This window comes from Monodelphis domestica, chromosome 1 (assembly GCF_027887165.1).
Source record: "Monodelphis domestica isolate mMonDom1 chromosome 1, mMonDom1.pri, whole genome shotgun sequence".
NCBI lineage: Eukaryota > Metazoa > Chordata > Mammalia > Didelphimorphia > Didelphidae > Monodelphis > Monodelphis domestica.
The window spans coordinates 258,179,524-258,206,998 of NC_077227.1; the positions used below are offsets into that span (position 1 = coordinate 258,179,524).

At 37.5% G+C, this 27,475-nt stretch overlaps 1 protein-coding gene across 5 annotated transcripts in view; it reads left to right on the forward strand.

Annotated features, from left to right (window-relative positions):
* The window catches only part of HEATR4 (HEAT repeat containing 4), a 105,956-nt gene that overhangs the window by 41,539 nt on the left and 36,942 nt on the right, over positions 1-27,475 (forward strand). For all 5 annotated transcript variants that reach the window (XM_007472863.3, XM_056810696.1, XM_007472868.3 and 2 more), the window contains 4 exons: positions 3,373-3,555; positions 5,166-5,326; positions 14,229-14,336; positions 18,747-18,865. In XM_007472863.3, coding sequence (XP_007472925.1) covers positions 3,373-3,555; positions 5,166-5,326; positions 14,229-14,336; positions 18,747-18,865 — 571 coding nt within the window. The remainder of the gene's footprint in view (positions 1-3,372; positions 3,556-5,165; positions 5,327-14,228; positions 14,337-18,746; positions 18,866-27,475) is intronic.

Sequence of the window (27,475 nt, forward strand, 5' to 3'; positions counted from 1 at the left end):
CCCATTTTTGTCCTTAAATAGCACTTCTGTTGCCTGAGCTTTCTATCTCTTTTGAGCTGTCTTCCCTCACAGAATTTTAGGACTTGAGATCCTGGCTATTCTTTCTTTGAATTTTGTGAAATCTATTCTCCCAAAAGTCTAGAGAATATGTGAGGCTATGTTTGTTATTCTCTGCCAGACTCTAAGATAATGTTCCCCTTTATTCCCAAGGTTTCTAGTCATTTTGATTGTAGGTACCAATTTTTCCTTATTTACCAGAACAACAATCTCTGCATCTACAACATTTTGGAGGGTGAAAGATCTTCAGCAGATATATAGATAGTTGCATACAATGTTCTCTGCCTAATACCTATAATCTCCCAGTGGCATTCCTTATCTATTTTCCTTCTGACCTCTGTAGGTTTATAATAAGCATTTACCAAAATATCACTCTTGTTTATCCCTTCTTTGATAGTCACCCATGTATTTCACTATGCTTCCTCTTTTCATTCCTGGGTTTCCACACAGAAATACATACTTTTGAAATACAGCACTACTTCACCAATCCTTCTATCTAAGTTGTTCCTTTTGAGGCAGGGCATATACCTTTCCACTGTTGTATTCTACTTATGAGTTGTGTCTTATCAAATTTCAATTATATTAATTTGAGGTTGAATTGACTTCCTAATGTTAACTACTAATATTCTACGCACTCATGTATGGACATCTGAGATCAAAAATATTTTGACTGCCCTTCTTCCTGAATACTGTCTTCTGAGGATTCCTGAGTAACCCCACCCCTTATTATTTTTCTTTTTGTTGTTCTCTGGCATCTGTTTCTTCCTGTGATAGATGGCTTAGTAGTCATAAGGGAGATGCTTTCCCCTTCTACCTCAATTTTCAGTATAAATCCCTCTTGATCAGATTTTGAACTCTTTAGAATTAATGTATTCTTCCAGGTTCTTGTTAGGTGTACTCCATACCTATACTCTCTAGCCAGAAACCAAAATTATTGTCTCTTAAATCCTGCTTTAGATATTAAAATCATCTTTTGTGAAACAACTTCTTCAGCCAGTTATTTCTTTCCCATATTCTCTTTTCTCTTCTAAGTTCATGCCTTCAATTGGTAGCAGTGATAAAAATACCACATATGTCCTTTAAGATTTTACTTCTGCTCAGTTCTTCATAATTCCTAGAGAATTGTTGAGGTTATAATTTGTCTCCATGGTTGGTCTTGGTGGTCATATTTGACAGGTCTCAGTGGGTTTTCCATCAAACCATTTTAAAATCAAATATTGAAAACTGAACTCATCATCTTTTCCCCAAAACCTTTCCTTCTTCCTAACATCTCTACTATTGTTGACAGCAGCACAATTCTAGTCTCTCAGATTATAACCTATGTGTTATCCTTGACTCCCTACTCTCTCTCACCCCACCTCCCTCTCATATCTAATCTGTTTGTAAGACCTGTTGATACTAACTTCCCAACGTCTCTGGTCTACACCTCCTTCTCTCTTCTGATATTGTCATAACCTTGATGCAAGCCCATATCTCCTCAAAACTGGATTATTGCAATGGTCTTGTCTGTTCCCCTCCCCACACCAGACCATCCTCAACTCTGAAATTGATCTTCCTAAAGGATAGGTCTGACCATGTCACCTCTTCCCTATTCATCAACTCCAGTTTACTTAAAAAACTCTTTCCCCCAGGATCAAATATAACATTCTCTTTTTGGCTTTAAAATCCTTCAAAACCTTTTTCTTTACTAATTTTCTAGACTTCTTACACCTTACTCTCCTCCATGTACTCTGCAATGCAGTGAAATAATAATACTAACCTGACCCCCATCAGGGTTATTGTAAGAATAAAATGAGATGATACTTATGAAGTACTCTGCAAACTGTGAAGCATTCTATAAATGCTCATTATGATGCTGCATGGTTTTTCTTCCCCTCATTCTGAATTTCCCTCTGTACCTTCAGCATTTTTTTCTCCTCCCTTTGTTTTTATCTTAAAACATTAATTCATTTTGTGCAGCTGGGTTATTCCCCCCCCAAAAAACAACAACAACAACCACAGCCCCAAACCACATATTAATTGAACAAGCCTGTGATGGACACAAAGACAAAAAAGGAGCAGTATCTGCTCTCAAGGAGCTTATATTCTACTGAGGAGGAGGAGGAGAATACAATATGCACATAAGTAAATACAAAGTGCATAAAATAACTTCTAGAGGGAGAAAAATGCTCATTTTTCCTGAGACCTTCAAATTCCTCTAGTCCTCCTTCCTCCTCCTAAAGCATTTTTAACATAGGTACATAGCTGTCAATTGTCTTGGGAAACAACACATAGTACAATCTATGAAATCCCTAATTATATTTTCCCATCTTCACAGCCTGACCAAAACTGAAATTCTCAGTTCCTTGTAGCATTTCCTATTAACTTTTTCTATAAAATGCAGCCTGGGGGTTCTGTTCCCATAGCTCTTGATGCTGACCTTTTGATAGAAGACTTTCCCATCTTTTCTTGTATTTTCCTGCCTTTTCTTGTGTCGGAAATAACTTAGGTAATTGATCAACAAGAGTACTAACAATAGTTCTATAGCAACACATTAAACAATTTTCCACTAGAGGGTCTTTGACTTGGAGCCCTTTCTCATTTGGTCCTTTCTCTAGTCTCATGACTATCTAGAGATATCTTCACTATTCACACTATGTAAACAGGTGCCTAAAATATTTGTTGAATAAGTGAACATAAAATACCTGCCCTGGACCACAGGAAAAGATGGAAGTGACTTGGAGGTCATCATGCTCTAAGCTTTTATTTTACAGATAAGAAATCAAAGCCCCAGAAAGATAAAGGTGACTTGCCCAAAGTCCAGGGTGTGTGCTAGAGCCAGGTTAAACCAACTTTTAAAAGCTGATTGCTAAATTTTCAGAGTGAACATTCATACTTTGTCAATATGCAAGCTACCAGTCAAGGCTTGACTTACTGTTTTGTTGATTGTTTAGACTTATAGTTATGGAATAAATGTTAATAATGCAGTTTAAATTTAAAACTGTGCTTTACTGCTTTCAGAGAACTAGTTGTTAAGTATTTTTTGACCCACAACTGCCCCAATCATACTTCAGAATCAACATATTCTTTAAAGTGGTGTCAAACTCAAATAGAAATATTCCCTATGAAAATATTCCCTATGGGGTGTATGTTGACTTAGAAAATCACAAATGAACACATTATCAATGTGGTATTATCTTTTTTATGTATTTTGTTAGATTTTCCCAATTACATTTTAATTTGGTCCACCCTAGGAGGAAACTTTTCAATTTACCTCTAATATGGGATGAGGGTGTGAGAAGGAAGGATTCTGACTTTCCTCTGTTGTGTTGGCAGAGGATGAAAATTTTGTAGAAGAGCCACCTGTTGAGGAGCTACCAAAGGAACTACAGCCTCTCCTCAAGAAAGCATTAACGGATAAGAAATTCAGTGTACGCGTAGCAGCCGCTCTGTTTTACTACTCCATCCAAGCACATGACCAGCAAGCCCAAGAAATCATGCAGGATGCCCTGAAGCAGGGTGAGGGACTTACAAGCTATCCCTGTTCTTCCTAACCTGGGGATATTGAAGGGCGATTATTTTCCAACAGCCTTCTCTAATATTTTATTCTCCATCATTCCCCTCCGGAAAATTCACTATCACTCTAGAGGTTTGGGTTTATAAAGAGCACACCAGGAGTCATCGTTTCTTCCTACCTATCATGCCTACAATTCTGGTACACTGGGACAATTATCTCATGGTCCAAATAGTCAGGCTTCTTGCTGGCAAGAATGATTAAATAGGGATCCATTTTCATTCTTTTTTTTTTTAATTTATTTTTTAAATTTTTTTAAAACCCTTACCTTCCGTCTTGGAGTCAGTACTATGTATTGGCACCAAGGCAGAAGAGTGGTAAGGGCTAGGCAATGGGGGTTAAGTGACTTGCCCAGGGTCACACAGCTAGGAAGTGTCCAAGGCCAGATTTGAACCTAGGACCTCCCATCTCTAGGCCTTGCTCTCAATCCACTGAGCTACCCAGCTGCCCCCCATTTTCATTCTTAAAAGAAAAAAAATTATAATTAAGCAGATGGTGACAAGGTTATTAAGCAGAGATGTAAGGCACTTTCTTCATCCCCCTAAAAGTCAAGCAACATTATCTGTCAGAAGGTAGGGCTCAGTTGAGTAAGAGAGGTTAAGTATCTTCAGACCATCAGGAAATGAAGCTATTCTAGGTCCTGGCATAGGAGGAGAAGTCTGAAAATCAGACCTCTTCAAGGAACTTTGTCAAAGCAGGTACCCTCACTCGTAGGGCGTCATCAGAGAGCTTTTCTCTGTTCTGGAGGATCATGATTGCAGAAAGACTGATGGGCAATCACCAAAGTAGACAAGTGGGCTGTAGCTGGGATTGTCTCAGGAAACCATTTTTTCCCTTTTTTTTTTTTTTTGCAGATATCTATCCTACCATCAATATCTCCTATACTCTTTCCCCCAATAACTTTTGGCCTTTAGGGAAAATTCCTATCAAATCAATCACTCACTAAGACCTTTATTGAGGCCTTCTATATGACAGACATTAAGTACTATCCTAGGGTTTGCTGGATTTTGCTCAAAATATTTGGGGTGGGAGGAAGGCAGCGAGTAAGAGTGTGAACTCTCTTTGAAAACCCTCGATTATTGCGGCTTATTTAAGCTGCACAAATGCTTTAAGGAGAACTTATTCCTTCTTATCCTCACCTAAGTCACCTGGGTCTCCTGTCTAAAATGAGACCCCACAAAGGCATGGTTTGTGGGGTTCAGAGAGTTGAAGGGCAAGGCTTAGGCTGTCACTATCCAAGAGGGATCACTCTCAGGCTGTTGTCCCTAGAGGCAATCTAGAAATTAGTTCTAATTACTTTTTTTTTTTTAAAACTCTTACCTCCATCTTAGAACCAATGCTATGTATTGGTTCCAAGACAGAAGAGTAGTAAGGGTTAGGTAATGGGAGTTAAGTGACTTGCTTAGGGTCACATAGTTAGGAAGTATCTGAGACCAGATTTGAACCCAGGACCTCCCATCTCTAGGCCTGGCTCTCAACCACTGAGCTACCCAGCTGTTTCTGGTTCTAATTACTTTTTACTGCTTCTACTTTCCCTGCAACTCCATCCTGATAGGTAATGATGCTGACAGCTGGGCAGCAGCCCAATGCCTGGCTCTGGATGGAATTGCTTCTTTTCCTGTAGTGAAGAGGATTCTCCGCCAACTATTCCACAAAAAGGATAAAGAAACTCAAGAACAAGCCTGTATCCTACTAAGCCATCTCTGTGATAAGACGGTAGGTGCTTATTCTATTAAAAATCTTTTTTCTTTATTTTATTCCAGTAATAAATTTACACATAAGTTTTCCATGGTTACATGATTCACTTCCACCCTCCCAAAGTTGACAAGCAATTATTACATGTACTATCACTCACAACCTATTTACATCTTATTCATTTTTGTAAATGAATAATTTTATAAAACTAAAACCCCAAAACATATACCCAAATAAACAAGCGATAAATACTATATTTTCACCTGCATTTCTACAACAGCAGTTTTTGTGGATATGTGGATAGCATTCTTTTTGTAAGTCCCTCAGAATTGTCCTGGATCATTGTTTTGCAGCTTGTAGCAAAGTCTATTTGACATTTGATTATCCCACAGTATTTCAGTTGCTGTGTACAATGTTCTCCTGGTTCTGCTTATTTTGCTCTGCATCAGTTCATGGAGGTCTTTCCAGCTCTTTCTGAAATCATCCAGTTCATTATTCCTTTCAGCACAATAGTATTCCATCACCAACAGATACCACAATTTATTCAGCCATTCCCCAATCGAGGGACACCCCCTCATTTTCCAATTTTTTGCTACCACAAAAAGCGCAGCTATAAATATTTTTATACAAACATCCATTCCAATTTTTAGGTGCTTATTCTAAAGGGATACAGAGTCATGCCAAAACAGAAACTGAATCTACTCATAACCAAATTATCATTGAGCTTGCTCCTTTTCCTATTGAGCTACCTTCTTGGGGCGAAATCCACAGTCTATCTATATCAATACTTCACCACTGAAAAAGGCTATTCATAGCCTTCCAAAAACATCAGGATTTATCCCATGCCTAATTGTTCATGGCACCTTTATGAGCTGATACTATCACACCAAAGTTTGGACAGTAGCTAGGTTGGAATTTGGGAAAGTTAATGGTGATTACACTCAAGGCAGGGAAGCTGAGAATGATGGAGCCTTCAGTTTCCAGAAGTCAAGACAAATCAGAATTTGGGGACACTAGAAATTCAAGCAAAAGATCAAAGAGTCTGTAGGTAACCATAGTCGGATTCTGAAGAGTTCACAGAAATCATGGAATCTCAGCATTAGAAGGCTCAAAGTTCTATCTAGTCCAAAGCAATTCCTGAATGAGGATCTCTTCAACACCATGTTCAGAGAGTAGTCATCGAATCTTTACTTGAAGAGCTCTAAGGAGGGGGAACCCAGTTGCTGCAGAGACAGCCCATTGTACTTTTGAATGGCTCTAATTGTTAGGAAGTTTTTCTTTTTTTTTTAAACCCTAAACTTCCATCTTAGATTCAATAATGTGTTTTGATTATAAGGCAGAAAAATGAATGGGAAGAGCTAGGCAATGGGGGTTAAGTGCCTTGGCCAGGGTCACACAGCTAGGAAGTGTCTGTGGTCAGATTTGAGTCCAGGACCTTCTATCTCTAGGGCTGGCTCTCTATCCACTGAGTCATCCGGCTGCCGTCCCCACCCCCATCATGTTTTTCTTTAAATGTGGTGTTCTCAAGTGAACATGATACTCCAGAACAGACTATAGCAGGATTGTCATTGCTTTGTCCCTTATTATTATGCCTCTCTTAAGGCTGATTAATATTGTATTTGCTTTCTTCACTGCTATAACACATTGACTCATACTTACTTTATAGATACTAACACCCCCAGGTCTTTATTTCAGATGAATCTAGTTACGCTTCCCTTATCATCAATGAAGTTGATTTTTTTAACCTAAGTATAAAGTTTTGTTCTTATAATTTCTATATTCACTCCTATTAAATTTCATCTTATATGCATTTAGGCTATTTCTTTTGAGATCCGTCCAGCGGTCTCTCTGAGGATTTGGGCTTACTCTGTCTAGGTATGACGATTTCAGTTTAATAATGGAATGAAAAGCACTATGTGTTCAGCCCCACATGCGTAGGTGTCACATAGTGTTTTGCCATGGCATGGAGGTTCATTTATTATATAGGTTAGTAAGTACATAGTTCTTTGGCACACAATCAATTTTTTACATACATGATCTACATTTAATTGGATATGTCACACATTAACAAATCATTTAATCAACAATCTTATGGTGTTACTACAACAAAGGATTCTGTGAGCATTTACCATGTTGCTACAACAGAAACTTTGTGATGGAAATGAATGACATGGATAGGGTAGTTTGGAAGTTAGTACCCCTGATCTTCTGGAGGGATCATTATGCTTTTGATCAGCTTTCACAATAAATCACAATTACTTAGGAGATGAATAACAAAACATTTCATATCTAAGTACAGGGTTAAAAGGTAACATAAAGCAGACCAGATTTGGGGTTTTCTTCAATTTACAAGTTCTGTTTTTCTTGTGTTATTTTAAAGTGTCTGGCAATGTTGCCTGGTTTCTGTCCACCAACAAATTCATTGGAGTATGTTAACTGTAGAGAAAGACTTATTATAGTGCTCAAGCATTTGTCCAGTGTTGATTGTGGGGCCCTGAAGTATATCTCTGCTTGAGAGAGAAAGGAGGGGTAATGGGTAATGATCTTTAGGCTTTAATTCTGTGAACATAATCTTTTTAGGGTAATAATCTAGAGGGATTAAAGTGGGATATATATGTGTTAATCCTCTGAGTATTTGCTCTCATATTATTTCTCCTGTATTGGGGAAGAAACAATAAGCGTAACAAGTCCATTAGTAAGGGAAGTTGGAGAGAGAGAAAAGTCACAGCGGGAGATCAGTGGGGGCCTCATTTTCAGGGGGCTGCCTTGCAGCCTCCATCTCCCACACTGTGACTTTGTCAGCCAGTGGGTATTTGTTGACTTCCTGTATATTTCCTGTCAAGATCTTAAAGTATCCTTCCTAACTTTGTACCATCTGGAAGTTTGATAAATATCCTGTCTATGCATTTATTCAAAGTATCAATTTTTTTAAATCATTAATTTGGGGGCAGGTAGGTAGCTCAGTAGATAGAGAGCCAGGCCCAGAGATGGGAGCTCCTGGGTTCAAATTAAGCCTCAGACACTTCCTAGCTGTGTGACCTTGGGCAAATCACTTAACCCCCATTGCCTAGCTCTTACCACTCTTCTGCCTTAGAATAAATACACAATATTGATTCTAGGGCAGATGGTAAGGGTTTTTTTTTTATCATTAAATTGTTATAGCCAGAAAATATTTACTTTGAGTTCTAGCCTAGGCTTGGGGAGCTGCTTTACAGAGATGGAAGGAGCCTGGTAGAGCAATACCTTATCAATCAGATATGAGAAGGAAATTGCCCCTCTCTCACTCCCCTGGTGGGTCTTGGTGAACTCTCATTTGTCATGGAGAAGAAATAATATGATAGGATAAAAGGATGCTATCTATACATTGTTACTTTCTCTTTTCACTCTCTTTCTTCTTCACTCTGACCTTGCCAATCTTGTAGTCAAGTTTGAGATAGGTAGTACACACCTTCCTTCCTACAATATCTTTTCAGAATCTTCACATATGTGTGGTTGGGATCCAATCCTTTTGCACCAAAAGATCAGGAGGCATCCAGAAAGAAAGCTAGGAGTGGCTGGAGATAAATATCTCTCTAGAGGAACATTTGGTCTAGTAGTTATCTTTTTACTTTTTTTCTTCATACAATCAACTATTGTATCACAAAATGTTGTCTCGATCAAGTAGGATTTATATCAGGGATGCAGGGCTGGTTCAACATTAGGAAAACTATCCACATAATTGACCACATCAACAAGCAAACCAACAAGAACTACATGATTATCTCAATAGATGCAGAAAAAGCCTTTGATAAAATACAACACCCATTCCTACTAAAAACACTAGAAAGCATAGGAATAGAAGGGTCGTTCCTAAAAATAATAAACAGTATATATCTAAAACCATCAACTAATATCATCTGCAATGGGGATAAACTAAATCCATTCCCATTAAGATCAGGAGTGAAACAAGGATGCCCATTATCACCTCTATTATTTGACATTGTATTAGAAACACTAGCAGTAGCAATTAGAGAAGAAAAAGAAATTGAAGGCATTAAAATAGGCAAGGAGGAGACCAAATTATCGCTCTTTGCAGATGACATGATGGTCTACTTAAAGAATCCTAGAGATTCAACCAAAAAGCTAATTGAAATAATCAACAACGTTAGCAAAGTTGCAGTATACAAAATAAACCCACATAAGTCATCAGCATTTCTATATAATTCCAACACAGCTCAGCAGCAAGAACTAGAAAGAGAAATCCCATTCAAAATTACCTTAGACAAAATAAAATACTTAGGAATCTATCTCCCGAGACAAACACAGGATCTATATGAACCCAACTACAAAACACTTTCCACACAACTAAAACTAGACTTGAACAATTGGAAGAACATTAACTGCTCATGGGTAGGACGAGCCAATATAATAAAAATGACCATCCTACCCAAACTCATCTATCTATTTAGTGCCATACCCATGGAACTTCCAAAAAATTTTTTTACTGATTTAGAAAAAACCATAACAAAGTTCATTTGGAAGAACAAAAGATCAAGGATATCCAGGGAAATAATGAAAAAAATACAAAGGAAGGAGGTGGCTTGCAGTCCCAGATCTCAGACTATATTATAAAGCAGCGGTCATCAAAACAAGTTGGTACTGGCTAAGAGACAGAAAAGAGGATCAGTGGAATAGACTGGGGGCAAGCCACCTCAGCAAGACAGTATATGACAAACCCAAAGATCCCAACTTTGGGGACAAAAATCCACTATTTCATAAAAACTGCTGGGAAAATTGGAGGACAGTGTGGGAAAGATTAGGTTTAGATCAACACCTCACACCTTACACCAAGATAAATTCAAAATGGGTGAATGACTTGTACATAAAGAAGGAAACTATAAGAAAATTAGGCGAACACAGAATAGTATACATGTCAGACCTTTGGGAAGGGAAAAGACTTCAAAACCAAGCAAGAATTAGAAAGAGTTACAAAATACAAAATAAATAATCTGGATTACATCAAATTAAAAAGTTTTTGTACAAACAAAACCAATGTAACCAAAATCAGAAGGGTAGCAACAAATTGGGAAACAATCTTCATAAAAACCTCTGACAAAGGTTTAATTACTCAAATTTATAAAGATCTAAATCAATTGTACAAAAAATCAAGCCATTCTCCAATTGACAAATGGGCAAGGGACATGAACAGGCAGTTCGCAGCCAAAGAAATCAAAACTATTAATAAGCACATGAAAAAGTGCTCTACATCTCTTATAATCAGAGAGATGCAAATCAAAACAACTCTGAGGTATCACCTCACACCTAGCAGATTGGCTAACATAACAGCTATGGAAAGTAATGAATGCTGGAGGGGATGTGGCAAAGTGGGGACATTAATTCATTGCTGGTGGAGTTGTGAATTGATCCAACCATTCTGGAAGGCAATTTGGAACTATGCCCAAAGGGCGATAAAAGACTGTCTGCCCTTTGATCCAGCTATAGCACTGCTGGGTTTGTACCCCAAAGAGATAATAAGGAAAAAGACTTGTACAAGAATATTCATAGCTGTACTCTTTGTAGTGGCCAAAAATTGGAAAACGAGGGGATGTCCGTCAATTGGGGAATGGCTGAACAAATTGTGGTATATGTTGGTGATGGAATACTATTGTGCTAAAAGGAATAATAAAGTGGAGGAATTCCATGGAGACTGGAACAACCTCCAGGAAGTGATGCAGAGCGAAAGGAGCAGAACCAAAAAAACATTGTACACAGAGACTGATACATTGTGGTACAATCGTAGGTGATGGACTTCTCCATTAGTGTCAATGCAATGTCCCTGAACAATCTGCAGGGATCTAAAAAATACTACCCACAAGCAGAGGATAAACTGTGGGAGTAAAAACACCGATGAAAAGCAACTGCTTGACTACAGGGTTGGAGGGGATAAGACTGAGGAGAGACTCTAAATGAACACTATAATGCAAATTCCAACAACAGGGAAATGCGTTCGAGTCAAGAACACATGTGATAACCAGTGGAATCATGCGTCGGCTATGGGAGAGGGAAAGGCGGGGGGGGGGGGGGGGGGGGAGGAAAAGAAAATGATCTATGTTTCCAGTGAATAATGTATGGAAACGACGAAATAAAATAATGTTTAAAAATTTAAAAAAAATGTTGTCTCGAAGTCTATTAATGCAGTTAGAAGTGAATTGAAAGAGTAGAATCTACAGATGGAATGGGGGTTCCAAACTAGGTATATAGATTGCAAGTTTCATACTTGGAACATTTTAAGCAATATTCTATTTCATTTCTTAAATGAAATTCAGACCAAGCCATGAAGCAGCTAATCAAAACTGCTTTAGTTTACTGCTGCCTCATAGGTTAGGCAATAGGCAACCTGATTAGAAAGCTGAGTTCCCACAGGTTACCAACAGGGATACAACAGTCTTAGAAAAGGAGTAACTAGTAAAGTTTGAGTTGGTTGGCAGTCCAGATATTGCACCCATTTTATGAAATTCTCTTCCTGGATAACAAACTCAGTGATAAGCTGCATTTCTATAGGCTTAAAGAAGACGATAGTAAAGCCACATATCCCAAGGGGCTCAGTTGGGTGCTAAAATCACATGGCAGAAAGTCAATTATTGATCCCTAAGGCACTCTATGGGTGATATTCTTCTAAGCTGAATTGAACCATTAATAATATATTTAGAGATCAAAAATTCAAACCACTCTGAAGCCACATAACTGTGCTGCCATTCATCCTACTGATCCCCATATTTTCCATAAAAATAATTAGCCAAAGGCCATGTACTGTGATGGAAAGGATATTGAACTAGAATTTGGGAAACCTTGGATACAATTCTGGTTTTTGTGGACTTTGTGCTGTTAGTATTTTCATTAAATAAACTCAGCAAAGGTAAATGATACCATAAACAACTGCCACTCAAAGGAAGCAGGAAATAGGATCAAAGTTAATGTATGCCCTGGAGAATAGACTTCATATTCCATGAGATGCAGGGAGTTGTGTGTGAGAATATAGCAAAGCAAGAGCCAAGTGAGGTTTATGTGGTTGCATATCTGGCAATCAAGGTCTCTGGATATGACTCTCCTCTGTGTTTATGGGCTTCTCTGATTGCTCACTCACAGAGAACAGACCAGACAGTGACTTTGATGGTATCCCTAAAATTGTTTTCTATTCAGAGGTGAATTTTTACACTTCAGAAAACTCAAATTTGATTTTGTTGATTGTACAACCTCAAGGAAATGTTGATAATACAGATTAACATATTGCTTGCCTTCTCAATGGGTCAGGGAGAGACTGCAGGGAGAGAATATGGAACTTAAAAATGTTTTTAAATGCTAAAAATCAGTAACAAAAATTTAAAAGTATATAAATTAAATAAAACATTATTAAATATATTTTAATTATTAAATAAAATAATACAGTTTATTAAAAGAATGGGTCTGTGTGTATATGTGTGGGTTAGCCTGGGAGCTCTGTTGTTAAACATTTGCCAGCACACTTCTGTATTGCTCTGTAAATGTTGTTTGAACTCCATAGGAGTACATTAAGAGGTTCAAGGAATAAGGTCATCATTATACTTGAAATCTGGTGACTGTAGGCTAATAATAATAATTGGCACTTACATAATGCATTAAAGTTTGCAAACCTTCCTATCTATTATCTTATTTGAGCCTCACAACACTCTGGTGTATTTACTTCTGTACTTTTGCTACCTATGCCTAGAGAGAAAGACCACCATGAAAAGATCCTCTGCCCTTAGCAATACTTTTTCTAGGGGCAACTAAATAGCACAGTGGACAGAGTGCCAGGCATATAATTGAGAGCATATGGGTCCAAAGTTGGCCTCAGATACTTCCTAACTATATGGCTATGGGCAAGTTGTTACTCTCCATTACCTAGCCCTTGCTGCTCATCTGTCTTAGAATTGATACTAAGACAGAAGGTAAGAGTTTAAAAAAAAAAAGGAAGATATTTTCTCTAAGTAATTTCTCCACCATAATATCACTTGGGGCTCTGGACTTTTTGTAGTTTGTATAGACAAGGAATTTACATCTGACTTAGAATATATATCACTGACTTGGGCATATAAGCAATGGTGACTTAGAAAATATGAATAACCCTAAAATAGCAAAAGAAAGAGAGAGAGAGAAAACCTGGTGCTAGGAAAATATCTCAACAAGAGATAATTAAAATACAAGCTTAGAAGAATATTGCAATTCAAAAAATGAAAATGTATGAAGCCTCAAAGAAAAATATGAAAGAATTGAGTTCCCCCAAAGGATAGAAAAATAAATAATAAGAAACTTAGATGAAAAATTAAAAAAAGGAAAAATAGGAAAAATCAACAGTGTAGAACAAAAGCTTACTAAAGAAAACAGTTCTCTAAAAGAAGGAAAAACAATGCCTCAAATAGGAAAAGAACTCCCTAAGAAAGGGAAGACAAAGCCTCAAAGAAAATAACTCCTTAAAAATTAGAACCAGACAAATGGAAGTTAATGAATTCATAAGACATCAGGAAATTATAAAATATTCAAAAGAATGAAAATATAGAAGAAAATTTCAAATCTCTCATTGTAAAATATGAAAGACATCACAATGTGATTGAAACATATGTAATATGTATTAATCAATATAGAAAGAAAAAGAAGGGGAAAATGAGTTCATGTTTAAGGTCAAAAAGCAGCCTAGGAGTTTTCTGTTAAAATTGGATAGAACTAGGCTCCTCTCCAGATTTAATGGAACCCAAGTTGGCTAATTATGATGGAGAAGTAGAAATCTTACCTTTCCCCTGCTGGGAGAAAGACACCCTACATTTTGTGATCCAGATGCTGAATGCACATTATGGTGGATCTTCTAAGGTTCTATTCCATTGCACAAAGGTGCAAAGAAACCACTAAACTATGTCTTACATCTCCTCAGAGCCTGATACATACCCTCCTTGCTGTTGAGCTGAACAGCTGCCAGTGGGAAGTCCGAATTGTGGCCTGCAAAGCTCTCTCCCGGATCACTGGGAGGAGGGTCAACCAGGTAAATTCTTTCTGCTGCTGTTAAATTCCCCACTCCTACTCTATCATACTTTCCAAATAGACCTCTCTCTCCTAGTACCACTGATTCCTGCTTAAGGTTGCCAAAATCAAAACCAAAAGAGAAATGGTCATCTCTCAAGGAAAGAGAAGCAGTTAGTTTCTAGGACAAATTCCCTGCCAAACTGATCAGAAAACAACCAAATGCCATTCCCTAGTCACAACTCATGGATGTACATCAGGCATAAGCCAGGTATAGAGAGACTCAAAGCACAATTATGTCCAACCCCCAATCAAAATTGTGTTCAAATGCCTCTATGGGCTTCTATGACTTTGACTACTGATTCTGCTACCTGATTTTGAATTCCTTTAAATATATATATATATGTATATATATATATATATGTATGTATGTATTGCATGCCTAATCAATTAACTGGACAGTGATTAATTTTAGAAGGGTTTGGCATGGTCCTTCTAGTATAAAGAAGTATAGGAGATGCTTCCTTGGGTTGAGAAAGGTGATTCCTATGCTTCATATCAAAGCTTTATTTTAGCAAAAAATATACCCCCCTTTTTTAAATTTAAATTTAATTCATTAATTAATTTAGAATATTTTCCCATGATTCCATGATTCATACTCTTTCCCTCCCCTTCTCCCTCTCCTCTATTATAACCAATGAGCAATTCCACTGGGTTTTACATGTATCATTGATCAAGACCTATTTCCATATTATTAATATTTGCAATCGAGCATCATTAATATTTGCGATAGAGTACACCCCTTTCTGAGACAAGAAAGAATGCCCTTTTGCTATAGCCCCTAGAAATCAACCATGATTAATGTGGATATTTGTTTTCCAGGATGATACATATTGGCAATTAGTTTTATTTTTCTTGCCTTCTCAATGAGTGGGGAAGAGGGAGAGGAAGAAGGGAAGAAGCTAATGTAGAACTAAATTAAAAAACAAAAGAACAGGGGCAACTAGGTGGCTAAGTGGACAGAGAGCCAGGCCCAGAAGTCTTGGGTTCATATTTGGCCTCAGATATTTCCTAGTTGTCTGACTTTGGGGAAGTCACTTAACCCCCCTTTCCTAGTCCTTACTGCTCTTCTGCCTTAGAATCAATTAATTCTAAGACAAAAGATAAGGGTTTGAAGCAACAACAACCAAAAGGATGCTATGGTTGAAATAAAGAAATTCCTGAGCCATAATTTTGAACTGAAGATCCAAACTTTAATTGTGCTATCATACCCAATTTGTGATAAGTATGTTTTGTAGGGTTTTTTTTTTTACTACTAATTAGCTTAAGTCATTAACACAGCAGAACATACAGAGGATGTTAAGAAACATGCAATGGTGTTTGATTACAAGGGTTTGGAACATTTGCTGTGAAGTCCTAAAAGTTCAGTATAAGGTTAACCTTCATAATGTTTAGGGTCATAGTTACCTTTCTTGGCCACAATACTCTGGGGAGCCTATAGTAGCATAAATCTTTAAAGGATGAAGCAATACCTGGGAAAAAACAAGATTGTTTTCATATCATGTTATCATGCCAGCCGTACACTCTCTACTCCCAATGAACCCAGTTCCTTCTGCATGGATTTCAGCTTCTATAAGATAACTACACAGATCAAAAGTTTTTATTCCTCCAAAAGAAGCTCTTAATATATTTGGTTGCTATAATATTCTAATATGCCAAACTGTATCCTTTCTAATACTATGGTTACTATTCTATTATTATAATTGATATCTTATATACAGTGTAATAACTAGGTCTTTCTAAAAATTATAATTGTAGTTACTTATTTAGAGGATTATATGTGATCCTTGGTTCATAATCAAAATAATAAAACATTGAGTAAAAAAATACAATAAAAAATAAAACATTTTTCCTTTCAGCTCTAATTCCTCCACTCCTGAAGAGCATAGTCTAATTAATGAGATGACACTTAGTAAACAGAAGCTAAGCTACATAGTACTTAATTTAAGTATAATTGGAATTTAGAAAAGAGAGATTTCTTAGGACCCAACATGGTCCTATGGAACATTGGAGTCCAGTTACTTTCCTGCTTGAAAAAACTTCCATTGGCTCAGTTTGCAGTATTTACAGGGAAGGCCTCATGGAAGAGTTGGGTCTTAAACCATGCTAAATCTGTCTGTGTTACTTCAGCTGTGTCTGACTCTTTGTGACTCCATTTGGGTCATAGATACTGGAGTGTTTTCTCATTTCCTTGATGAAGAACTGAAGCAAATACACAGCTAATCAGTGTCTGAGGCCAGATTTGGACTTAGGAAGATGAGTCTTCTTGACTCTAGATCCAACATTCCATCCACTGTACCACCTAGCTCCCCTAGATAGATTCTAGCTGAATCGAGATAATATATAAAGGGCATGCCAAACATGGCAGGCAGCAAGACTGATCTCTAACCACCATTCCTATCTGTCCTAGATAAATCTTCCTAGTATCATGAAATGGCCCTTTCTTTCTTAGGTTTCCTTTTCCCCCAAGTGTATTTCATCCACATGTCATTACCTATGGAATATCTTCAGCTTTCTAAATAGATTTGCCATAATATGCCCAATCAAATCAGTTTATTCTCACCTATTTTGAATACCAAGATGATCCTGAAATTATACCTGTCATTTCCATGGCCCTGAACACCTGACTATTCCTTCAGCCTGTTTTCAAACTCCACTGTCTAGAGGTGTGGGCACAAATATAGTTGAATAACCAGGATGCAGAAGTTCAGGAACTGACCAGAGCATCATGGAATCTAAGAGTTGCAAGAGATCATAGAGGTCTTCTGTTCCAACCCATAGCCAAGCAAGAACACCTTCTATCATATCCTCATTAAGTGGTCCACCAGTGTCTGCTTGAAGATCTCCAGGGAGAAAAGACCTTCTACTTCTCAAGACAACCCTTTCTGCTTGTCTATAGCTCTTTGACCTAAAGATTGTAGTAGGTGTGTGACACCAGGACCAGGTAGGATTTAGATGAATTAAGAGCCTTCTCTGTAACTCTGAGGTATGGGAACTAGAAAAGAAAATTGAGGCATCTCTTCATTCACATTTTCACCTATTGTATACTTCTTACTGGTATGTAAATGAATATGATTGATTATCTACAAATATGTCATTGCTTGAGTGTGAAATAAAATAGTAAACTGACTGAAACTACTACTGATTGAAATAGAAAAAGGTAAACTGAGGGGAACCAGTTTCTTCAGCAATGACTGTTGTTCTCTGGCTGGCTGTGACTAGAGAGAACTGCTGAGGGAACCTGAACCTGCTTATTTGTGATGGAGGGATGCCATACACAGGGATGCTGGTACACTGAGGACTGCTTTAGGGTTTATTCTGGGGTTTGCCCTGGGGTTTGCTCTGGGGTTTGCCTATTGATTCCTGCTGATTGCTGATGGATCAATCTATTTCCTAATCCCCTTCTTCCCTCACTCCCTCCTTTAACCAACCTCTCCCTTTTGCCTCCCTCACCTCCCAGATCTTCTTGAAGCCTTTGGCTCCTTCCCTCCCTCCAGAGTTGAACTATAATGATACTCTAGTTGCTTTCTCAGTCAAGGGGTTTATTAGGATAACAGGATGGGAAACTGAGGTAAGGGGGATGAGGAATTTCCCTAATCTAAATGAGGGTTTGGGGAGTCATGAGTGTGACTCTTAGACAGTTAGAAAGATGGAGGACAATAGCAGTTCAAAATCTTCTTTCTTCTTCTTCACAAATCAGCCACGTCTCTCAACTTAACCCCAGAAAGAAACAAAGTTCAAAGTCTCTCCTTTTCTCCTGGCCAGCTCAACTCTCTTATAGATCACCAACTCAAAAGCTTCTCCCCTGATCAGCTTCCACTGCTCAGAGCCAGACACAGAGATCAAGTCGCCAAAAGCTAAGTTTCTCTTCTCAGTGTCAACTTCAACTGCTCAGAGTCAGAGAAAACAAACAAAAAAAATCAAGTCAGCCTCACAAAAGTCTTTCAGCCAGCTTCAAACCTCCAGGGAGAGAGTGTGTGTCTCCCAGTCAGAGACAAAGTTCAAAAGCCCTTCTCTCCCCCACCCCCACCCCCCGCCAGCTCAAACTGCCAACAACTGGGGACATTCCTTTGGAATCTTCTCTTGACAGACACCTAGAGATAGATCTCCAGATCTGCATCTTGGTCCACAAGTCCTGCAAAATCTCTCTCTCTCATGTCTCTATCACAAGTGGCAAGGATTGAAAAACAGATGCGAAAAAGAAAAGTACTCATTGTTGTAGAATTGGGAAGAAGACAAGTGATAGTTTGCCATAATAATATCCCTTCCCTTATTTAGAATAAAATCTAATCACCTGTCACTCCCCATTAGCACTGTGTCTTGGGTACCCAAGGAGGTTGCATTGATTCTGGGAGATATTTTGCCTTTGCAGGATTTGAAACATAAGTTGGTCCAACTGATGTGGAATGATTGGAACTTGGAAGTACGCCAGGCAGCGGCCCAAGCCCTAGGGCAGATGAAGCTGGGGAAGGAGGTGCATGACAAGATCTGGTAGGACATGTCTTTATGATGATCAGAGAGAAGTTGTGGGATAAACAGGGGTAAAATTTTTAATAACTGGCTACATGGGTGGGAACCCAGAATGTATATGGACACACTTTTAAGTTCAATTTGCATTATTAATATTTTCTCTTTCACTTAAGTCTAGACAACCAAAAAAATCCCAATAAATTAAATCCTGTTTTATAGCCTTTGCTAATTTTCAAGGTGTAAATTCTCACACTGAAAAATGTAACCCTTGCTTTCCCAGGCACCACTGAGTATAAAACTTCTTCAGTATTGACAGTACTTGAATAATCAGTAATAAATTTATTCATAAAGCTTTATTAAACAACTATAGTATGTTTAACAATGTTATAGGTCTTATGAAGAAAGGAAGGAGGGGCAGCTAGGTGGCTCAATGGACAGGGAGCCAGACCTAGAGAAGGGAGGTCTTGGGTTCAAATCTTCCTAGCTATGTGACTCTGGGGCAAGTCACTTGACTTCAATTGCCTAACCCTTACCATTCTTCCACCTTGGAACCAATACTTAGTGTTTATTTTAAGACAGAAAGTATGAGTTTTAAAAAAGAAAAAGAAAGGAAAGAAAAGAAAAAGAAATATGTATTTATTAAGAAGCTACTATGTTCTAGGCACTGTGCTGAACACCTTGCAAATATTATCTCATTTGATCTTCATAATGTCCCACTGGAGATAGGTGTTTTTATTATCTTCATTTTACAGATGAGGATATTGAGGTTTCCAGCAATAGAGTGGCTTGTCCAGGATCATACAGTAAGTTTTGAAGGCCAGATTTTAACTCAAGTCTTCCTAATTCCAAGTCCAGGGCTTTATCTATCTATTGACCATACCATTTGGCTGGCTGCATCTTATGAATGATATGGGGAGGGGGGGGGCGGATACCACAGTTCCTGATCTTAAAAAGCTTAAAATACAGTTAGGAGAGAGAGGTATTTATAAATATTTACTACCCACTGTGTTGTGTAACAATTAAAATTGATATCCAATAGACTTGAGGTGGTACACTTCACAAATGGGTTCAAACACCTAGAATTTCAATTATTGGAACCATAAATTATTAATAAAAGAGAGAAATAAAGAATATACCAGCTGGGACAGAATTCCATAATGGAAGACTGCATCAGACTGACATTACAGGATAGCTTATATATGTTACAGAGTTATACAGGTTCTTATCTGACAATAAAACAAACTTTAACACAGAAATGTGGGGTCGGAAATGAGGAGACAATCCTTAGATTTACTGAGGTTGTTATCTAAGGGATGTTTATCTTCACTTAGCCAAATGTTAGTTCACAGACATGATATTGTGGAGCCACAGACATGATAGCACAAGATTTAACTTCAACATTAAAGACTAGAGGACCTGGAATATGATATTCCAGAGGACCAAGAGTTTGGATTATGTACAAGAATCATCTACCCATCAAAATGGAGTATAATCAATCCTTCAGGGGTAAAAAATGGATAGTCAATGAAACAGAAGACTTTCAAGCATTTCTGATGAAAAGACTAGAGTTGAATAGAAAAATCTAACTTTCAAACCCAAGACTTGAGAGGCACAAAAAGGTAAACAAAAAGAAAAGTCATAAGTGATTCAACATGTTATACTGTTTACATTCCTACATTGGAAAATGATATTTTTTAAACATTATTTTATTTGGTCATTTTCATACATTATTCATTGGAAACACAGATCATTTTCTTTTCCTCCTCCCCCCTCCTCCTGCCACCCTTCCCCTAGCCAACACGCGATTCCACTGGGTATCACATGTGTCCTTGCTCCGAACCCATTTCCTTGTTGTTGGTATTTGCATTAGGGTGCTCATTTAGCTTCTCTCCTCAATAATATCCCCTCCATCCCTGTAGTTAAACAGTTGCTTTTCCTCGGTGTTTTTACTCCCATAGTTTGTCCTCCACTTGAGGATAGTTTTTTTTTTTTTCCCTCATAGATCCCTGCAGATTGTTCAGGGACATTGTAAAGCCTTTAATGGAGAAATCCTTTACATTCGATTGAACCACAGTGTATCAGTCTCTGTGTACAGTGTTCTCCTGGTTCTGCTCCTTTCACTCTGCATCACTTCCTGGAGATTGTTCCAGTCTCCATGGAATTCCTCTACTTTATTATTCCTTTTAGCACAATAGTATTCCATCACCAACATATACCATAGTTTGTTCAGCCATTTCCCAATTGAGGGGCATCCCTTCATTTTCCAATTTTTTGCCACCACAAAGAGCACAGCTATGAATATTCTTGTACAAGACTTTTTCCTTATTATCTCTTTGAGGTACAAGCCCAGCAGTGCTATGGCTGGATCAAAGGGCAGACAGTCTTTTAGTGCCCTTTGGGCATAGTTCCAAATTGCCCTCCAGAATGGTTGGATCAATTCACAGCTCCAACAGCAATGAATTAATGTCCCAACTTTGCCACATCTCCTCCAGCATTCATTACTTTCTTTTGCTGTCATGTTGGCCAATCTGCTAGGTGTGAGGTGATACCTCAGAGTTGTTTTGATTTCCATCTCTCTGATTATAAGAGATTTAGAACATATTTTCATGTGCTTATTAATAGTTTTGATTTCTTTAAATGAAAACTGCCTATTCATGTCCCTTACCCATTTTTCAATTGGAGAATGGCTTGATGTTTTGTACAATTGGTTTAACTCTTTATAAGTTTGAGTAATTAGAACTTTGTCAGAGGTTTTTGTTATGAAGATTATTTCCCAATTTGTTGCTTCCCCTCTAATTTTAGATACATTGGTTTTGTTTGTACAAAAACTTTTTAATTTGATGTAGGCAAAATTATTTATTTTACATTTTGTGACTCTAAGTCTTGCTTGGTTTTAAAATCTTTCCCTTCCCAAAGGTCTGACATGTATACTATTCTGTGTTCACCTAATTTACTTATAGTTTGCTTCTTTATGTTCAGGTCATTCACCCATTTTGAATTTATCTTGGTGTAGGGTGTGAGGTGTTGATCTAAACCTAATCTTTCCCACACTGTCCTCCAATTTTCCCAGCAGTTTTTTTTATCAAATACTGGATTTTTGTCCCAAAAGCTGGGGTCTTTGGGTTTGTCATAGACTGTTTTGCTGAGGTCATTTACACCAAGTCTATTCCACTGATCCTCCTTTCTGTCTCTTAGCCAGTACCAAATTGTTTTGATAACCACTGCTTTATAGTATAGTTTGAGATCTGGGTCTGCAAGGCCACCATCCTTTGCATTGTTTTTCATTGTTTCCCTGGATATCCTTGATCCTTTGTTCTTCCAAATGAACTTTGTTATGGTTTTCTCTAATTCAGTAAAGAAGTTTTTTGGAAGTTCAATGGGTATAGCACTAAATAAGTAAATTAATTTGGGCAGGATTGTAATTTTTATTATGTTAGCTCGTCCTACCCATGAACAATCAATGTTTTTAGAATTGTTTAGATCTAGTTTTAATTTTGTGGAGAGTGTTTTGTAGTTGTGTTCATATAGTTCCTGTGTTTGTCTTGGCAGATAAATTTCTAAGTATTTTATATTGTCTCGGGTGACTTTAAATAGAATTTCTCTTTCTAATGCTTGCTGCTGAACTGGGTTGGAGATACATAGAAATGCTGATGACTTATGCGGGTTTATTTTGTATCCTGCAACTTTGCTAAAGTTGTTGATTATTTCAACTAGCTTTTTGGTTGAATCTCTAGGATTCTTTAGGTATATTATCATATCATCCACAAAGAGTGATAGCTTGGTCTCCTCATTGCCAATTTTAATACCTTCAATTTCCTTTTCTTCTCTAATTCCTACTGCTAGTGTTTCTAGTACAATATTAAATAGTAAAGGTGCTAACGGGCATCCTTGTTTTACTCCTGATCTTATTGGGAAGGCTTTGGGTTTATCCCCATTGCAGATGATGTTTGCTGATGGTTTTAGATAGATACTGTTTATTATTTTTAGGAAAGGCCCTTCTATTCCTATACTTTCTGGTGTTTTCAATAGGAATGGGTGTTTTATTTTATCAAAGGCTTTTTCTGCATCTATTGAGATAATCATGTGATTTTTGTCAGTTTGCTTATTAATATGGTCAATTATGTGGATGGTTTTCCTAATATTGAACCATCCTTGCATTCCTGGTATGAACCCTACCTGATCATAGTGGATGACCCTTGTGATGACTTGCTGGAGTCTTTTTGCTAGTATCCTATTTAAGATTTTTGCATCTATATTCATTAGGTAGATTGGCCTATAGTTTTCTTTCTCTGTTTTTAATCTGCCTGGCTTTGGGATCAGTACCATGTTTCTGTCATAAAAAGAATTTGTTAGAACCCCTTCTTGGCTTATTCTGTCGAATAGTTTGTATAATATTGGGATTAGTTGTTTTTTCAGTGTTTGATAGAATTCATTTATGAATCCATCTGGACCTGGGGATTTTTTCTTAGGGAGTTCTTTGATGGCTTGTTCAATTTCTTTTTCTGATATGGAGTTGTTTAGGTAATTTATTTCTTCCTCTTTTAGTCTAGGCAATTTATATTTTTGTAAGCATTCATCCATATCATCTAGATTGCCATATTTGTTGCCATATAATTGGGCATAGTAATTTTTAATGATTGCCTTAATTTCCTCTTCATTAGAGGTGAGGTCTCCCTTTTCATCTTGGATACTGTCAATTTGGTTTTTTTCTTTCCTTTTTTTAATTAGACTGACTAGTATTTTGTCTATTTTATTTGTTTTTTTTTTGAAAGTACCAGCTTCTAGTCTTATTTATTAAATCAATAGTTCTTTGACTTTCAATTTTATTGATTTCTCCTTTGATTTTTAGGATCTCTAATTTATTCTTCATCTGAGGATTTTTAATTTGTTCACTTTCTAGTTTTTTAATTTGCATGCCCAATTCATTGACCTCTGCCCTTCTTAATTTGTTTATATATGAACTCAAGGATATAAATTTCCCCCTGAGTACTGCTTTGGCTGCATCCCATAGGTTTTGAAAGGATGTCTCACCATTGTCATTTTCTTCAATGAAGTTATTGATTGTTTCTAAGATTTGAACTAACTGGTTTTGGAGAGTCATGTTGTTTAATTTCCAATTAATTTTTGATTTATCTCTCCATGTGCCCTTAATAATTATATTATTTTCATTGCATTGTGGTCTGAGAAGGTTGCATTTATTATTTCTGCCCTTTTGCACTTGTTTGCAATGTTTTTGTGCCCTAACACATGGTCAATTTTTGTGAATGTACCATGTGCTGCTGAAAAGAAGGTGTATTCCTTTTTGTCCCTATTTATTTTTCTATGCATGTCTACTAACTCTAATTTTTCTAAGACTTCATTCACTTCTCTCACCTCTTATTTATTTTTTGGTTTGATTTATCTAGTTCAGATAGAGGAAGGTTCAGGTCTCCTATTAGTATAGTTTTTCTATCTATTTCATCCTTGAGCTCCTGTAGTTTCTCCTTTAGAAATTTGGATGGTATGCCATTTGATGCATACATATTGAATACATATAGTTCCTCATTGTCTATACTGCCTTTCATCAGGATATAATTACCTTCCCTATCTCTTTTAACTAGATTTATTTTTACTTTGGCTTTGTCAGATATCATGATTGCGACTCCTGCCTTCTTTTTATCAGTTGATGCCCAGTAGATTTGGCTCCATCCTCTTACTTTCACCCTATGCGTATCTACCTTCCTCATGTGTGTTTCCTGCAGATAGCATACGGTAGGGTTTTGGATTCTAATCCACTCTGCTATTCGCTTGCATTTTATGGGTGAGTTCATTCCATTCACATTCAGAGTTATGATTACTAGCTGTGTATTTTCCAGCATTTTGATTTCTACTCCTGGTCCTGCCTTTTCTTCTTCCACTATTTCCTTCTACACCAGTGTTTGTTTATAATCAGTCCCCCTAGTTCCCCCCCTTATTTTACTTCCCTTTCTACCCCCCTCCCTTCTTATTCCCCCCCTTATTTTCCCCTGTAGTCTTTTTAAAATTCTACCCCCCTCTCCCTCCCTTGTACTGCTTCCCTCCCCACCAGTCCATTTTTTACCCTTCTACTCCCCTATAGGGCGCAAATATATTCTCTGCCCCAATGGATTGGATTGTTCTTCCCTCTTTGGGTTGGTTTCAAAGCACGTAAGGGTTGAGTATTTCCTTTCTCCAACCTCTTTACCCTTCCAATGTATCAATGTTCTCCCCCCTCCCATCATGAGCTACTTTGTGACATATGAATTTACCCCCATTTGTTTCTTTTCCCATTTCTTTTAGTATTAGCCTCTTTTCTTTACACATACACACACACATGTATAAGTATTTATGCATGCATGTATCTATATACCTATTTATGTCTTGTCCTTTCATCCTATACAGTTTGTCACTGTTCCCTCTAAGTTTAATTTTTCTAGCTGCCCAGGTGATAGCAACAGTTTTTAAGCATTACCAATGACCTATTTTCTTACAGGGATACATATTTTAACTTATTGAGTCTCTTAAAAAAATTTTTTGTTGTTGTTTTGATTTGTTTTTCTTTTCCCCCTCTTTTTTAATTACCTTTTGATGATTCTCTTGGGTTCTGTGCTTAGACATCAAATTTTCTGTTCAGGTCTGGTCTTTTCTTTATGAATGCTTGGAATTCTTCTATCGTGTTGAATGACCATACATTCCCCTGTAAGAATATAGTCAGTTTTGATGGGTATTTTATTCTTGGTTGTAGACCTACAGACTTGTGGGATAGAAATTACTGTAAATTGGACCTTTACAAGGGACCATTATGAAGTTATTCTTGTTTACTCTTGCAAGATTTTAGTATTTTGATTCTGATTTTGAATTTTTTTCTTCCTTTTCTCCCAAGTTTAACTTTCTTCCATATTTTTCCCTTTATATATTTTTGTTTTGTTTTTATTGTTTTTGAATTCTTTTAATAACTGACTCATATACCCCCATAACTCAACAATGCATCCTGAGCTGAACTGGATTTTTAAATACCCACTTCAGGGTGGATTGTATTTTAATAAAAATCCAAGATTTTGAAAAGCTTTTTTCTGTTTTTTTGAGAAAGATCTTCAAGGAAGAAACTTGCTAACTCCTAAATCCAGAGAATGAACTGTTGCAAAAAGATGCCAGAAAACCTACATTCCATCAAGATCAAGAATGAACCTTGGGGTGTGGTTGCTTGAACTGAAGGTTGATTGAATTTATTTTGAATGTACACTCTTCTGCCAAAGGGGACTGCCCTCTAATTGGCTTTTGTCAATGTGCCCAGCAAAACAATTGTTTTGCTGTCTCTCTCTATCTCTCCTATTTTTCCCTTATCTCTAACCATTGTAATTTCATAGCTGGTATGTTTACAAGACCCATTGGAGAGACTAGTCTTCCTTGGTTTCCTTTGCTTTCCAGAATAGCATATTCCATGCCTTTCGGTCCTTCAGTGTGGATGCAGCCAGATCCTGAGTTATCCTCACTGTGGTTCCTTGGTATCTGAATGGCTTCTTCTTGGCAGCTTGTAATATCTTTTCTTTGGTTTGATAGTTCTTGAATTTGGCTATAACATTCCTGGGTGTTGTCAGTTGGGGATTAAATACAGGAGGTGATCTGTGGAGTCTTTCAATCTCCACTTTCCCCTCTTGTTCTAGGATATTGGAGCAGTTTTCCTGAATAATTTCCTGTAGTATTGTGTCCAGGCTTTTTCTTTTGTCATGGTCTTCTGGTAGACCTATGATGCTTAAATTGTCTCTTCTCGAATGATTTTCTAAATCGTCTGTTTTATGAATGAGATGCTTCATATTTTCCTCAATTTTTTCATTCTTTTCATTTTATTTTATAGTGTTCTGCTGCCTTGTGAGGTCACTTAATTCCAGTTGTTGTATTCTGGTTCTTAAAGACTGGATTTCATCCCTGACATTTTGGTCATCCCTCTCCTTCTGGTCTGATTTTCTTTGGAGGTCATCTTTCGTCTTCTTCACCTCATCTTTCATCTCCTTTGCCTCATTTTCCAGCTGGTTGATTTTGGCTTTCAAGACTCTATTTCCTCATTTTAGTTCAAGTGCCTCTGTTTCCAGATGACTTATCTTAATTTTTAAGTTCTTTTCCCAATTGTCTTCAGCCTCCCTTAATTGTGTTTTGAGTTCTTACAAGCCTGTATCCAATTCGCTGGGATTTCTGATTTATCGTTTGCTGATCTCTCCCCCTCAGTTCCATTTGCTGAGTAGAAGCTGTCTATTGTAGTTTCTTTCTTCTTTTTCTGTTGTTTGCTCAAATTCACCCCTTCTTTACTCCCCGTATTTGTCTGTGCTCTTGCTCCTCTCATTTTTTTTTTGGTTTGGAGGCTTCTGTCAGTCTCCCCTCTTGGAGCCTTAACAGGAGATCTCTTGGTATAGTCTCTGGTGGAGGGTTGTTGGGGTTTGAGCTTCCCTGTCCTCTGGAGGATTTTGATTGGAGTAAATTCTAGCAGTCAATGAGGATGGGTGTGGAGCCTGGACTTCCCTGAGTTCTAAAGACTTTTGATGGGATTAAGTTCAGCTGGGTTGGGCTGGGTATGCTCTGAGTTCAAAACCTCCTAGAAGACTGGAGCAAATATGGAGGATCTCCACAGCTCTGGCCAGG